This window comes from Poecilia latipinna, unplaced genomic scaffold (assembly GCF_001443285.1).
Source record: "Poecilia latipinna isolate Pla-1442-1.1 unplaced genomic scaffold, P_latipinna-1.0 Scaffold446, whole genome shotgun sequence".
Lineage (NCBI taxonomy): Eukaryota > Metazoa > Chordata > Actinopteri > Cyprinodontiformes > Poeciliidae > Poecilia > Poecilia latipinna.
Window position 1 is genome coordinate 170666 of NW_015113062.1, and position 17549 is coordinate 188214.

The 17549-nt window shown below is 36.3% G+C and overlaps 1 protein-coding gene across 1 annotated transcript in view; it reads right to left on the reverse strand.

Annotated features, from left to right (window-relative positions):
* itfg1 (integrin alpha FG-GAP repeat containing 1) overlaps positions 1-17549 on the reverse strand; it is a 181951-nt gene that overhangs the window by 136824 nt on the left and 27578 nt on the right. The window contains exons 7-8 of the mRNA XM_015038579.1: positions 15161-15210; positions 6191-6266 (exon numbers count right to left, since the gene is read on the reverse strand). Coding sequence (XP_014894065.1) covers positions 6191-6266; positions 15161-15210 — 126 coding nt within the window. The remainder of the gene's footprint in view (positions 1-6190; positions 6267-15160; positions 15211-17549) is intronic.

Below are 17549 nucleotides of genomic sequence, written 5' to 3' on the forward strand. Positions count from 1 at the left end.
AAAAAAAAGTGCAAAGTGGTTGAGGGGAGAATGAGGCTGACAGAACAGAGGCAGGGAGGTGAATGTTACACGATATAATAAGATGAGTGGAAAAAGAACGCCTGAGGGCACAGTAGAGACAACTAGGCTGCGCACATGCTGACTTACCTGCCTGCAAGCACACACTTCATCACCCACGCACGCACGCACGCACGCACGCACACACACACACACACACACACACACACACACACACACACACACACACACACACACACACGGAGGGATGATGATAGCCTTTCCGATTTTGAAAAAACATTTTTAAACATGCTGGGATTTTGCCGTTTCTAAAAAATAAAAAATAAAAATTTGCCCCTTTGCTGGTCTCTGTATTCCACCTGCACTGATGCCTGGTGACACATCCGCTGGTGAAACTTCACTGCGTTTTACCTAATGATGAATTATGCATCAGCCGCTGTCACTTTGAAAAAAGCAATTACTTGAGTGATCAGGCAGATGGTTGTGTTTTGTCTGGCATATGCTGTGCATTTATTATGGGAATCGAGCTAATAACAGAACCGTTCGCTCATAGACACGAGACAGTGGACGGGTTTCCTATTGCTTTCCATGACCGTTCTAAAGGTAAACGCACGGCTTAAGATGAATAGGGAACAAAATCTAATTTGTGAAAGGCAGGTTATGATTAAAAGTTCAATTTCAGTACGATAGATACAGTCTCATACTCGTCTAAAATCACATTGTTAGCTTAATGTGTTTTGTGAAAATGTTTGGAGATCAAATACAATGTATTGTTTTTCTTTGTCAAATTAGAGGACACTGACATTCCACTCAATACGTATTAGAAACAGTTTAACTGGATGAGAACGACCACTTCCTCAAGATGGAGCGGGGTTCAAAACCGGCAGCCAGTAGGATGAACCCCTACCACAGCGATATAAACCAATACTGTAGCTCTGAAACCTCCAGAGCTGGAAGGGATGGATGGGAAGATGGACAGAAGGATAGAAAGATGAGAAAATGGATAGATGAGTAGATGAATCTGTGCATGATGGACTGATGTTAATTGAATTGTTGGATGATGAAAAACAATGGACGGACGGATGGATGGGCGGACAGACGGTGTTTAAACAGAGATAATAATCACAACAAATACCACTTTACAATCTCATGTAAAAATTTTATTTTATTTAAAATGCATTGTACGATGAAAAATTTTATTGATGAATAATTGCCCAATCTTCTGAGAAGCTCAAATATGCTACTCAGACTTAAATATTTTAACATCTGAACCTCTGCTGCAGCGTATAAGTTAAGGTTTTCGGCAGAGTTCCTAGACGAAGCCAAAACTGCAGTACAGGTGGAAAACAGAAGTTCTACGGAAGTACAGGCAGGCTGGCACATACAGTACTTTATGTGTTGAGAAAAATGTAGTGACGAACAGGGGGAGAAAAGAGCAGGTAAAAGCAGAGAGTGAGAATTGACAATGTGATGTGTGATGGAAATAATTCCCACTCCATATCACACAGGGATCCAGCGCTGCTCTCTGCTCTGCCTCACATCGTCTCTACTTTCTATTCTCTATCCGTGCTGCCTACACCTTGGTGCTTCGATTTGTTCTCGTCTGTACTTTCTGCTGTGTAAGATTTTCCTTTGCCTGATCATATTCCTTATTCTGTCTCTTCTGTTTTTGTCTATTACATCTTTTATCATTTATGGTCAATTTTTTTAAAGATAAAGATGAAGATAACAATCGTCCAAGCTGCAAAGAGAAATACATTCTAATAGGATTCAGTGTTTGCCAGTAAAGTTGACAAAGTTAGAACAGGAGGGAAACACATTCATTCTGTTTGTTAGTGGCCACGTAAATAATAGAAAACATACAAAGAGACAGGGGACACAACGCCTTACAAAACAAGATGGAGGATTCACTTGCCTTTGTGACCACACTTGATTCTTTTAGAATCCAATCTACATTGAATATTGAATAATGTTAAACAATCGGGATAAAACAAAAAGAACTTTTCATTGAGGTGGGCACACTGTCTTTTAGGATTCTTCCAATCAGCCTGATTTATAACATAAGAAACTAGAGATGCACCCAAAAATCAGGTAGTGATTGGAATCAACAGATTTTTATTTTTTTTTTTTTTTGATTGGCCCTGGTTTGTGACGAACTGCTTGGAAATTTAAAGGTCCAAACTTTTTCTGATCATCAGATATGCTTTGATGTGAAAATGTTAGTGAAGAAGACTCAGACTTTGCTATTTTCAATAGCAAGTTCTAAAATGAAGTCAAAGGAGGTATGGAAACATTAAAATGGGATCAATTGTTTTCATCATATCAAGTGCTTTAATCATGCTGCATGACAGCGAGAGAGAGCAAAACTTCAAGTAGGTAAAAAAAGGCTAAATAAAATACAGCGTCATTTTTTTAGCCATGATGGATGTGAAAATGGTGAATGTTTTTTATAAATTTCACAGTTAAGCTCGGGATCTAAACTCTTGACAGAATACAAAAAAAGTGCTGTTTTAGTCACGCTGGCAGCACTAGCCACTATAATAGGATGCTAAAAACAATTTAAAATGCAAAATTGTGCTTTTGCTTTTTTTTTTTATATGTTCTGATGAGAGCGGTAACATTGACTGTTACTAGTAGCCTCTGCTACTAGTATGAACTAGTACTTACAGCAGAAAAAGGCAAGAAAGCTGATAGTGATAGTTGACTAATGACTATTTTAGCAAAAGAAATACAGAAGTATGGTCAAGTGATTAAAAAGAAAGTGAAATACAGACACTTTACCAAAAGACAGCAAAAGTAAATATTGTTGTATTAGGCATGCTTGACTTAGATCAAAATCCAAGGTAAAAATAATGAGGCTTAAATATTTCAAAGTCCTCAGAGACACTAATAAAACCTAATAAATTAGGCCCTGGAGCACCCAGGCTCTAATTTAAAATTAAAAGCTCTGAAATTAAAACTAATAGCTCTGAAAACAAACAATAAAATTATAAAGTCATTTAAATTGATTAAAGACATCAGAAACTAATTGCATTGGATGGTCATAACTTTTGAATTTTTTTCTTTTAAAAATGGAGATTTGAAATTAACATAAAAGTTCTAAATGGTGCATCTCTGTTACAAAACACCAGATCTGACATTGTTATTGATGTTGCCTCACTTTGCTATCACAAAATATGTTTGACAAAATAATGTAGCTCTAAATTTCTGAGTCAAATGTCTTTAATTATTTGATGCAGTGTATCTGAAGTTATCTAAATGAATCCACAATCATTTATTCAGTTGTTTTACACAGATCAGATTCGCTGGTGTTAGATATAACTCAAAATAATTGTAAAAAGTGACTACAGGAAATTCATTTTCTAAATTAAATTTAAAAATGGTTTGTTTCATGATTAGATCACATGCAGGATATGGATTAAAAGAAGACAGCAAAAACAATGTAGCAAAATCTGACCCTCAGCTGTTGACAAAAGCATCTGAAGAAGAAAACATTGAAGGAAGGATTGAAAGAAAATAGGGAAAAAAAGAAAAACTTTAGTGAAACTAAAAATAAGGTGGGGAGAGGGAAAAATCTAGTAAAAACAACAAAAATACTGAAAATATTCCAGAGAGAATATGAACATGTACATATTCAGACACAGCATACAGGACATTTTCCCCTCAGGCTCATAGATCATCAGCAATTTGGGAAGGGCAAGTTTGTTCACTAAATATTTGATGGGCACCCCGAGCTGCAGTGAGATTAAAAGATTAATCTTGGCAGCAGAGATGTGTTTATCGGCATGAAACTGTTACTGTGTGTTCGGCTGTGTGTTTATGTGCATGTGCAGAACAAAGAACTAAATGAATATTGAATAAACAGCGTTCAACAATTGACAGCACTTTAAACAAACAGCGCAGACAGAGGAGTGAAATATCAATAAACTAATTAAGTTTATTAGAATATTTAAGAGGGCTTACCACATATTTAGCAACTAATTGTCATAATGAGTAGCACAGGCGATACATTACCTATTTATTCAGCTGTATTGGACAGTATTTCCACAGTTCCAAACTAAAAAAAAAGAAGGTTCTTTCTCTTGCTGACTTTGCTATTTTTTTTTTTTCAGAAATAAAAACTAGAAATGCTCAGTCAGCATGAAGCAGCAGATTTATAATCCAAAAAAACAAAAACCCAGGCCTTACATGAGTCAATATGCTGGGATATTTGGCCCGTGGATATTTAGGTGCCCCCTGCTGTTACTACTGAATTAATGTGAACAAGGTCTGACACTGTCTCAGACAGAAGCAATGCTGCGGAATCAGCTGGATGCATGCTGACTTTGGGGAAGTCGTTTTTATTACTGTGGGGAAAACAAAAGCAAAAATGATTAAACTCATTTTAACGCTGGCCCCCCCGCCCCCCCCGTAAAAAAAATGAAGTGAAAGTTTTTACTTAGCAAAATCTTAAAAAACCCAGCCAGTTGAACTGAACTGAAAGAAAGTTTAACACTAAACAGGCGGAACACTACGACCACCTGCCTAATATTGTTTTGGTCTCCCTAACTTTATTGTTTTTCACATTAGAGACAAGCTTAAGTAGCCAGTGTTGTTCTCCTCTTCTGTCCTCAGTGTGGTCACTCTGATGGACGACCAAGGGCCACTTTAGGCAGCCTGGAGATTAGTGAACCAGTGGAGATTTGCTGAGGAGAAACGTAAAGCTGAGCCTAACAATGAATCTCACTGGCCAAGATTGTTTAAAGGGATAAGATCCTCACAAAGATCTGGGTCCATATGGGATTGTGGGCTTGTCTTGTGTGGGACTCTGTGCCTGTAACTGTGTGTGTGAGATAAGCCTCGTGGGTAAAGGGTGAGAGTGTGTGGTTTTTGTGTGCGTGTGAAGAATGGATGTTACGTGATGAGAAGGCTGCAGTGAAACTGTCAAAGCTAGGGAGACCATAAGGTCTTATTTAGAATCCTTTGAAGCTAGGCGGCTTTAAATGCAGAAGCTTAAAAAGCCTAAAAGAAGAGAGAAAAAAATGGATCTGTCACACAGAAGTCGCAAACACATTTGTGACCCCAAGGCAACCTGACCAGGGATTATTATTTATTTATTTATTACTTATTCTGTTCTGTTCCACATAACTAAGATTTCCTTCTAAAATGACACAACTTGACCACATCCAGACACATTTTTCCTTTGACAAAAACAAATATACTTTTCCAAGATGCAGGTCTTTAATCACTTGGATTGTAATGCATTCTTGTAAGCCGCACAAGCAGAGATTTTTAGAAACATGATGCAAGTAGCTGCTTTGCATCATGACTACTACTGCTGTCCATCCCTCAAGCCACAACAATCCAGCTGTTTTAATGTTTTATAGAGATGTAAAACATATTTCAATCAAAGCATTAGATGATACGCAATCAAGCAGCATTCATGTTTTCTTTGTGAAGTGCCATGACACAGCATGTGTTGTCAATTAAATTGAATCGATGTCATACTAAGCTGTTCTAATGCCAGAACTAGTTGTGAACTAGTCGTTTGTGAAAACATAAACATTTTTTATGTTTTCACAAACAAAATGAAAGCATGTTCCTAATTATAAATAAACCCAAAGCAAATTCTAAATAATTTTTTTATGTATATAAAGCGGAGCATTTGTTTGTTTATTTGGAGCCCCCATTAGCCACATCATAAAGAAAAAAAAACATTTATTGCAAAAACAGTTACACTCACTTAATATAACATTAGTAGCTTAGTATATTGATTCATAAATGCATCCTTTAAAAGTGAATATCATAATGCTCCACTTATTATTTTTGGTACTCAGAGAACAATGCTCATAAATATACTATTGGATAGACATGGGGGGAGGGAAGACAAAAAAAAAAAAAGACGCCCCAGTTCACATGCTAACTTTGGCTTTTAATACATACAATATTAGAAAAAAATATTCCTTTTTTTATATATTCACACCTGCCAATTTCGACAGTTAATTTTTCCTACCTGGTATCTATAATGCTGCTAAACTAATAATTGAAAAGTAGATTTTCCTTCAAATACAGAAAGATTTGTTTTAATAAAAAAGCATTAGAAAGCACAAGATTATCATAATCAGGATTCTGCTTTAAATCAATAATACCATTCGACTCAAGGAAAGGAAAAAAGCAATTTTTTAATTCTTACCAAAGTCGACAAAGGAGGACTGCCCGATGGTTTCTGTTGGACTTGAGACGACTTCCCCCTTGGTGAAAGCCCCATCCTGGGAGAACAACACAGGGAAAGAAGAGAGAAAAATAAAATTATGCAGCTTCATAAATGCTCATATATTTTTGCAAATGCTCAACTGTACTCTCGATTGTTTAGTGGCCATAAATAAATCAGCTTTACTTGAATTTTGTTTTATAGTCACAGACCCGGTAGATCAATAGGGCCAGACAGAGAAGAGGCATCATGATTACCACACCGAAGCATAAATGTTTTTCCTTCAAAAGAAAATGGCTTATGGGACATTGTAATGGACCATTTGAGGGGAAAAAAGGATAAGTATGACAATTGTGCATTAAAATTAGGAGTAGGCAGAGCCGGCACATATCCATAAATCTGATAGCAGGTGCTGAAACCCTACAGATACGACAGCCTTCTCTGCCTTTTTTCCCCATTTGTCTCTAAATGCAACATTACCTTTTTTCTTTTGCACACAATTAAAGAACTAAAGTTAAATTAATATTGCACTTGTAAGAAATGCATCAAAATGAAATGATCTTGCAGAATAAAAAGAGATCCCACACTGTTGAAAAATATTTTAAATGATCCAAATTACAAACATGCACAAAGTGTTTCACTTATTGTATGCCTTTATTTTTTTGTCTGCTGTAAAATAAATGCGTAACATAAAAAAATATATTTTTTTCCCTTTAGTAATTTTTTGGTATTGTTCCAAGTTTTATAAATAGTTTAAGTCAGAATCACATGACCTCTGACCCTCCCACAGTATTAAAAGACTGGGTCAATTGGACCCTGCAAGGTTTTTACCCTGTGTGGGGTCTGGTGGGGTCATACTGACCAAGCGTGCGCTTTTACGAGATTTTTTTTAAAATTATTTTTATCTACTAAGACCGCCGGGCAGATAAATAGGCTGAACTTTTACATTTACAATTTTCTATTTGCTGGCAGAAGCAGCAGAGTCTAAAGACATATTCCCTTTTCAAGGGTTTACACAGTCCAAGAGAAACACAGAGGATATTTATAGCAAAATTATGAACATATTTAAACACTGTACCATTGGTATATATGTGCAATATCCATGGCAGGTGATAGCTGTGGGGCTCATACTGTACTTTGTTTTTATGTCCTAATAACAGACGGCAGCTCGGCTTTCAGTGTCAAAGGTCAGAGAATATCTTTATTTTCCTGTGTTAAAGCAGCGTTAAAGGGACAGTGGCCCAGCAATTCATTAACACTGTCACACATTTTGCTTCGGTGAATGAAGCAAAATGTTGAAGATCTCTACACTCTGTTGGTTTTAGGCAAAAATGAATGTTACAAATGAGAGTTCCAGAAATAATAAAAAAATGTGCTTTAAATTTACAGGTACGTCTAAAACAAACTTGAATAACTAATATTTTTTGTCACTCATTTCAGAAAAGGGAAACTTGGGTATTGCATAGATGTATTATATATATAGAGTGAAATATTTCAAGCCTTTACTTTATGCAGTTTTGATGATTAGGGCTTACAGAAAATGAAAACTCATAATTCAGTTTCTCAGAAAATGAGAGAATTATAAAAGATGAATAGGGTATTGTCAAGAGGAGAATGAAAGACACCAGACCCAATAGTGCAGACGACATACATAAAGGCTGCTATTAAAGCAACCTGGGCTTCCATTACACCTTAGCAGAACCACAGAAATATTCCACTCTACGTGGAATGAATCTGTGCAAGATACAAGTGACAAAAAGTTTGAACTTTCTCACAACATCATAATTTTCTGAGCTGTTTCTGGAAGAAAGGATAAGCTAGATACTAGATAAGTAGGAAAAGCAATGTGTTTATGCACACACATGCACTGAGGGATATATGTGGTCTGCTGATAGCAACATTAGGTGATTCATGAGAGAATCCACCAAAGGCAGAAACAGAGACAGGAAGAGGGATAAAGACAATGATTTACTAAGACAGACCTGAACATTCATTATCAAAGAGATAGAGATAGTAAGAAGATTAACCAGGTAAAAAACAGCTGCTTGCTAGAGGTGTAGACTCTGTTGAAGATTTAAACTATTTTTACCCAACTGCTAACATCTGGTCGTGACGGATGTAATGTGCCAACTAGAGCATGAAGGAAGCAAAGCTATGTTTACCGGAAATTGCGTGCGCTGTAGACAACCATCCCACAGTGTGGAAAGAGAATTACTGAGCCGAACAAGATGACTGTTAAAGCTGTAAGCTTGAAATGCATTTAAATGTCTTAAACATTTCTTTTGCTCCAATTTTAATTGCTCAATATTTGGAAGTGAGGCCAACATGGACTGAATGGCTTTGTTTACTTTCTTTGAACATCTGCCAAACTATGACCATTGGCAGACAACAGCTCTAAAGCAGCACAGAAAACAAAAATAATTGTTCAAAAGTCATCCCTTTGTGTGCTGATTGGCCCGGTTGAAACTCAACTGCAGAAATCAACCTCAGCGGGAGAAATTCCAGAAGGGGCGCTAAAGGGAGATGAGAATCGAGAAGAACTGCATAGGGATGGAATGTCCAGGCTAAAGACGTGTGTGTGAGTGTGTTTTACTTGATGCAATGCGTTGTACAAAATGAACCAATAAAATGCAACAAACTCCAGTCTCATTTTATTGTCTAGATGTAAACAAAGCAATTCAGCATTTTCTCTTTAAGAAATATGCTGCTCCACTTTTTACCTCCCTAGCAAAAATCATAAGTTGCTATGGCCATCAAAATAAGACCATGAAAGTCTATAACTTGTAATAAGCACTTCATATTTATAAAAGTATATTGACTACAGTTAATAAAACTCAAAATTGTATTTCATGAGATGAAAAGACAAAGCATGGTCAATAAATGCTTGTCTGTTTAACAACACTGGACAGATCCTGGCAATAAAGTAGAGGAAGACCAACATAATAATGCAAAGCACCATCCATGGTATTGATTTTCTGTGCTGAGAGAAATTCCACAATGCCACAAGGATTAAATTGCCAACAAAGGCAATTTAGAGGGAAGTCTTGGAACAAACATGAACAAACAGTCTATCAGACGGAAACTCAATCTGACGAATTTGATCATAAACTGAAATGAACGCCATAAAATATCATTTTTGGATGTTCAATGTGTATGAAGTAGTTATTCCAAAATGCCAATGAATTATAAACCACAAAAGCACTTTCTTTCCCCCACCCCAAGATTTATACAAATCACTGAAACTTGGACTTAGTTTGTTTTTGCCAAAATATAGTTATAAAAATGTAATATCTCAACATGGTGTGCCATAAATCAGGAAACTATAAAAAGATACAGAGCAGCAGAAAGAATGACTCATGATATATTTCTGTAAAACTTTTTTCACTTTACTTAGGCTTTGGGAGAGAAACAAATTGGGAACACAAAGGGCCAATCTAATCATCTTCCAAAGATTTGCAGCACCAACAGAAAGATGGAAGGGACTGTACAATTTTATGAATAAGAAATGTATCGGTGTGGCAGCTTACACTATTCAATACCACTGCAAAGAAAACCCAAATACTCCAAATCTTGCACTTTTTGGTACTTTTTAATGTTAGTTTTGGTGAAAAATTTGTTCAAATCAGGTGAGAAAAAAAAAAAAACACGAGTGAAATTAAGTGTTGATCTTATTATTTATTGTTCCAATCTATTCATCTGACCAAATACAATATTGACTACTTGGCCAATGTTCATCTGATGAAACATTGGTACTGTGACATGCATCAACAATGTCATCTCAATCATTTTTATGTGATTTTAAGGCCGTAGTTCACTGCTACTTATGGAATTGTTTTAGTGTAGTTTTGAAATGTGACAAACTGCTGTTGAGCATACTTAAAAAGTGTGGTGCAAAGTATTTCAACCATCCATTATAGAAACGACTCATCTCACTAACTCCCTCCTGAGACATTAAGATTAGGAGACTGATGACTAGTGTTGCCAAAGTAATTGTCCCGTTAGATTTATGTTGCCTCTTTCGAGTCAGTTAGTAATTCTATGTTTTGACATCTAAATGGGTTTTTTGCATGACTGCTCATCGCTTATAGGAAGGATAATCCTAATGGGCCACATATTGAGTTTGAAAACGTCATCAGTTTTATAAAAAAAAAAAAAAGTCCTTAAAAAATAAAGTTTGTGTTTCTGTGTAAAGACATGCTTGTTTTTGGAGAAAATGAAAACACCTACTTTGTATGATGAGTCAAAGTCACCATGAATAAAATAATAATGAAACTATAAATTCTTAATACGAGTCAAAAAAGCAGTACAAATACCTTCTATACTGGAAACCACTGGAAGTGTATACAAAGGCAGAAAAACATAGCAGTAAAAAAACACTTTGACATTGACCAAAGTCCAGTTCAGCTGAAGAACACAGAACATTATTATTATTACTAAGCTGTGTCACTGCTAGCTTAGCATACTTGTACCAGTGGGGAATCTCTTTAACGGACTTCAGAACATAGACAGTATGCGTCAGTGTCTGTATGAATGTGTATGTTCTCAGCACTTCGAAAATTTTATCTTAAAACTGACATGAGTACTGCTTTTTACACAAAGCTTTCCCCCTTTATATTAAAGTTGTGTAAATAAGTACAGTTCAGAGATACCAGAGGAAAAATTGCTTGTTTCTTTTAGATTGGTGGTAAAACTCATCAGATACATCCCTTATTGATATGCATGATATTCTGTTAGCTATTTGGCTGTCATGACCAATAGGTTCTTTCCAAATTCTTAGTAATACAGTTTTTTATGTCATAGTGATATGATCTAAAACCCAAATCATGTGGTTCAGCTGGACCAGACCTGAGACCTCATGTACAAATGGTTAGCATACACAAAAAACTTGATATACAACCTTTTCCACTCAAACATTAACTGATTGTGGAAATATGCTTACTTTATAGATTAGAAATATACAAAACTGTGTTTCTTTTATCAGGAAGAAACTAAGGAGTTTGCCCCACAGTTAGCAACAAGTTCCTGTCATGAAGTGACAGTTTGCGGTGGTGAGAATGAACGCAGAGATCCAGGTACTGATGAAGATGATGATGAATTTAATGATGAAAGTGGCTCAAAAACCGTCCAGATCAGGCAGCACGGCAGAGACAAAAGCACACAGCTAAATACCGGTACCAACTGGCACAAAAACTGAACATGGAGCAAAGTAGCCTCAGGACTATACAGTTCGACTGAGAACTACTGACGACAAGCTACATACAACGAGGACCCGACAAGAGACAAAGACAACAGATGTGTTTAAATACACTGGGAGGGTGATCAAGGAACGAGACACAGCTAGGATCAATCAACAGGGGAAGACGCAGAGACAGAGACTCACAGGACAGAAACTGAACACATAAAAACCTTACAATAACTACACAGAAACACAGATCATGACAGTTCCAAAGCGAAATTAAGTTTTAGCCTTTGCAGAAACTAAAGTGTGCTGTTGAGTTAACCTTCCGCATCATGTTGAATGCACTGAATTCTGACAAAGTTCAATTATGGTGGCACTTTATTTTTTTTACTTAAATTTTCCTTGGAGTGTGTTAGACAAAGAGTTCCACCATAACAAAAGAATAAGAGGTAATGATTGCATAAGCACTACTTAATGTACAAAACTACCACATTTCCAGAAGGAAATGTCCATTCGTATTTAATGAGAGTCAAATTAATTAAAAATAGTTATCAATTCAACTTCCTCTGAGCATTTAACATAGGGACGTGAATAAATCTTCATCAGTGCAGACAGAGTGTCTGCCTAGTGTAGCTTGAAATTAAGCAATGTCATTATCAGTCCACTGCAGTAACATTTTAATAGAGAATGCATAGGTTCCCATTCACACAGTCCTAACAGTAAAAGGTTTCATATAATTTTTCATATCAAGAAGTGGGAGCAACATGCCACTACTAGAAATAACTCTTCAAAATCATTCAATTTTTCTAACTTTTACTAATATTTACCAGACATACAAACAATATATTCTGCAGCAAGTAAATCAGGGTTTCTGGTCACTCATGGATTTATGGTGTCAACTTGAGTATCAGGGATGACATCTGTGTGATTGACTGGTGCTGGTTCCTTAATTGCAATTGAACATGATTAAAAAACTGAGCGTGTTTGAGGACGGCTAACTGATGTGTGAAGATTAAGGGATTACACGCTGTAGAATTGCTGATGCCGTCTGTTTGAATTACCCCAAATACATTTCTCTTTCATTCAGAGAGGAACACACATAGCTCAAATCTGAAAACAAAGAGGAAATATATTCTATTTTTAAATAAGTGTTGGTAAAAGCACTGTATTTGCTAATAGGTGATATGATAAGAATGTCATTATCATTGGATTAGGGTAACCCTTGATGGGCTGCATGTGTTCATGTAAGCTCAGTGAAACAAATCCTTTCATGTTGCTTTTAAGATCGAAATAATGATGCCAAGGCAGCTCAAATACAGCGATGGATAATATAAAAGCTGCCTTGCTATTTTCTTTGATGTGATACTAAAGAATACTCTGGCTGCACAGCTTGGTCTATTTACTGTCACAAGGAATTAAATTTACACTAACCACTGGCAAGGAAACGGGAAACAATGAAAAAATGTTTTGTGTTTTTTTTCCTCCTGAAATATAACCCAAAACATTTCTTGCAACTTGCTTCCGCTACTCTGTGTTTAAGATGAATATTTTATGCGTTTCCCCGCTTTTTCTTTCTCCTTGGTGAAATGGTGAAATTACAAAATTGAAAATCAGAACGCTGACATGTTTGTGCAGCAAAGCGCAGTTTGTTCCGGTGTCACCAATTGAATCTATCATGTCACAGACCTGACCTTTGGCACCGCTTGGTAACTCGCTGGCCGATGCGTCTCTTTATATATCGCCTACTTTACTTCCACTGCTGTGACTTTCCTCTCTTGTGTAATCATGAGAAAATAGTGGAACGGGCAGTGATGGAATAAGACTAAGGCGGTAGAAAAACCGAGGCGATTAATTAAAAAAAAGTGGTGGAAGAAAAAAAAAAAACAAGTGAGAGTCTACTGGCCTGTGACCGATAGATACAGCTGAACAACATGAAGGGATTAACAGTGGTCTAATGCTGATGGCTTGCTGGGAAATGGCCTGGTCTTCCGTGTTTGACTATATTTTCCCAAGCGTAGGAGTGTGCAACCAGAACAGCTTTTTTGTGTTTTGATATTAGGGCTTGTTGGTGTATGTGATGAATTGGTGCATTGAGGATGAGGGTCATTAGAAAAAAGCAACACAACACAGCACAGAGAAAGCTTGCATGAAAGGAAGCAATTTGGCTTTTTTAATGAGAAGAAGTTGAGAATAAGATGGCGGTCATTCATAAAGTGAAGAGGATTTATTTGGATAAGGAAGAGGCCCCATTCATCTGTAAATCAATCTGTACCCTCACTTTGTCTAGCACCCAAACCTGGGCTCAGTACTTTGTTCCACTTGATTTTAAAGGCTTCAATTTGCAGAGCAAGTTATCCTTTGGCACACTGGATAGACGGACAAGGGAACTGAACCTTTTACATAAATGAGAAAAGATTCAGATGGTTTCTTTTATGCAGAATAAACACAAATGGAAAAACATTTTGCCCAGACTGACTAATAAACTGCTGTTTTAGCTTAATCATTGGTCTATTAAGAACAACCATTCAGCTAATTCCCTTTCTGCTAAACTAAATCAAATAAACTCAGACTAAACTCAAATAAAATCAGATATGTGTTAATTAATTTAACTTATTTACTGACCTGGACAGAAATAAAGTGGAAAGTAGGCCCATTTAGATTTGCTATCACACTGACATTTATTATGTGAAAATGTCATCTGTCCAAAAAAATTCAGATTGGCTCAGACTCAGATATGAGAACAGAATTTAGGGTCTCCAGTAAATGAAAGCTGCTCAGTCAACTTTTACTATTCTAGATGGATTTTTACAGATTTGTTTTACACTCTTAGATATTACACGCAGTATTTGAAATGTGTAAAGAGCTCAAAGTGCTGCTAGTAAGACCTAAGGAGCCCATATAAATGTAGATAAGCTGCAAGGAAACTGCCAGGCAAAAATAATAAATGAAAAGTGAATGCTTGGGTGTCTTTATAAAGAACATTTATTATGACACATCCAGGGTTTAAGTAACATATGTGAACTCTGTACTTACTAATACCTGGAATGCTCTAATATGCTAGGACATCACTTATTTTGCAACATTACACTTTTAAAACTTCTCTGATATAATTTAGCATCTTAGCAGATTAATATTTGCATTCACATATCTGAAAAATGTATAAAAAAGTTTGATCTGAAAAAACATTAAAATTCTAGAACTATGAGTGAAAACTCCCCTTCTTTCATGCCTTTTTTATTTTTATTTTTTTATTACTTAAACTGTTCATTCCACCCATCACACATCTGGTCTTAGAGCAGAGAGGTAAGTTTGTTCTGTTTTGCTCTTGCTTGATTTTCTTTCCTCCTCCCAAACATTTTAATTTTGCAGAAACCCTTGCTCTGTCTCTGCTTCAACGCCCTTCTTTCCTCTCTTTTCTTTTTCATATTCCCTCTCTCTGTGATAAGATAAAGTACTGTCGGGCTTCTGAATCAACCTGCTGCATTTCAAACAGGCCCCTCTGACAAAAACCAAGAGCCATGGTCTCCCCTTCCTGCTCTCCTAGAATATCAAGTAGTTGGGTAGCAGTGCCAGGAAATCCAGGAAATCCCATGACACGACCAATGAACTTATTTCACTTTATATGCAATAGTTTTGATTGTTTTTACTTGAAAGCTATAAGACCAACGCGTTTACACATTTCCCTGTTTATTTTAGATAGATTCATCTGGGTCAATGGGCCTCATAAAATTATCTACATCTGTAAATCAGGTAAGATAATAAACATTTGTTACCTTATTTAGCCAGGTCTCAAAGTTCCCACCTTCAGTTGTCAGGAATAAATCTGTTGTAGGAAACAAAGGTGAGAGAAAAGAGAAGGCACGTTATTAGAAGGGATATTGTTTTTCTATTTGGTAATTATTCTTCAAATAAAATTGTTGAAATGACAGCATGATCAAGCCCGGGGAAAACCACATATAAGAGTTTTGCTACTGTAGAAAAACTAGAAAAATCACAATCAAAACCTGCACATAAAACTACATTATTTTCCCCTCCAATTATTGCTATAACCGAGGAGGAGAGAGTCAACTAAATAAGTCAGAACTTCACACCCACATTCTGCAAACTGAATAAAAACAAACTAAATGCAGAAATGACTGCAGGCTGAAAAGAAAAAAAAAGAAAGCAGTTTTCTCCGACTTAATTTAGCTGATGGAAATTCCATTTATTTTATTTATTTACTGTTAAACTTGCACAGGAGAAACAAAGACTGATCAAAAGACAAATCATGTTGAATCAAGTTTGCTGAGAAATATTTTTGGTATAATTGATATTAGCTGATGTACACAAATAAATGCAGTACAATTTTTTTTACATGAACTCTTTCGTGTTTATAGACGAATACCATTAGATTGATTTTTTTCTAAACAAACTTGTAGATGCCCCAAAACATCTATTGCTCGAGTTCCATTAGTATAAACTGCAACATTTTTAAAGTTCATCTGTCAAGAATAAATTAAACTGCTAGCAATTGCAGTGTCACCTGATGACTCACAGAACCTGCTGATGAACTTTTAAATTTAATATGGATGACAGAAAACTTTCAGATCAGTGAGGACAAATGTGAAGTTCTAGTACTTAGCACAGCCAATCAGAGAAAGGAACTGTGTAATTTCAAATATTGATGGTAAACGTTTCAGATTAGGTAAAAAAAAAGAAAATCTGCTTCATATTTGAGCAATGTCGCATCAGAAAGAATACAAGAATGAACTGAATCCCCTAAAGAATATTACAGCTATTTATTTTAGACAATACAAAAATGCAAAACATACACATTCATCACAAGAAGAATAGATCCTGCCATACTTTGCTTCCTGGCCTTCCCAAGAGGAGCACAGCTCCGTTATGTAAGGAAACAGAAATATCAGAAAGAGGTAGTGTGTTAATGAATAAAAGAAGCTTAATTACACAGTAATCTGTAGTATGTTTTTGTATGAAAATCTATTAAAGATTCCACAATGAATTAGCTTCTTTGAGCAGTCAGAGGGAAAACCAGGTGAAGAAAAGGGGGGAAAAAAAATACATATAATGGAGAAAATATGGTGCTCGGAGCAACAGGATTTCTCTGAGCTTTCTCAGGTCTTCGCCCCCTGGTAATGCCTGTAGCTTTCGCTATTGGAATCTTATAACCCTGCACTTGTACTCATATTGCCTGTGCTCGAAGCTTCGAGCTGCAGGCTGCACTTTTAATGCGGTTTTCTGTGTGCTTCTCTGCGAGACGACGATTACTTTAATCGCCGTGTTCTGTGGCTCTGCCCCAATAATTGGACATGAAATAAATATCGCCATTGATCTGCCTCAGAGCAGAGCTGGGCTCAATGCGTTGCAGAGCTCTGCATAGAAGAAGAAAAAAAAAAAAAACATCTGAGTGATAATGGATTGGGAACAAGGAAAGTAGGAAAGGTTGTTGCATTAGTGAGGGAACAGTGGAGGTCCTGCATAATGAACATGGCAACAGCAGACATTTTACATTGAGTGATTGCCTCCAACGCACATGCTGTCGCCAGAAGCGAGTTTAAAGCACAGGGGTGGGATTGGTTAGGAATGATGTGTGAAACTATAGACCCACATCATTCTATAACTAAAGAATAGACTTTAAAAAACTTTAGTTTAGAAATCGTTGAATGGCAGAGTACCACAACGCTTTAAAAGGACAGAATTGTGTAAAATCTACTTTCATCATGTTATAATGTTATTCCTTCATCAAAAGCATACATGAGTGTTGCCTTGACGCACTCATTAAGAGAAATCATTTGATCCTGTCGTAACTATTCAGCTGTACAAAATGCCTCACGTGCGACTAATCCATTCAGCTCCGTCAGACTAGCCAGAAGCAATTAGCAAACACCTGGTGGAACTGGGCATCTGCTAAGCTCATTATAGAAGCTACTTCTCAGTGAAAAGCTGGTAAAAAAGAAAAAAAGAAAAAAAAAAAAGAAAAAGTTGTTAAAGGATTAATAGTGGTGCGACATTGTGAGGACTTCCTGAAGACAGATTTGTCAGAAAGAGCAGGAGTTTTTAAAGAGTTAGAGGCCCAATTTGTAGGTGTTAATTTACAAAGTCAAATTTCTTTTGAGTCATATTTGATATGTATAGTATTTTCATAACAAATGAAGGCAACAT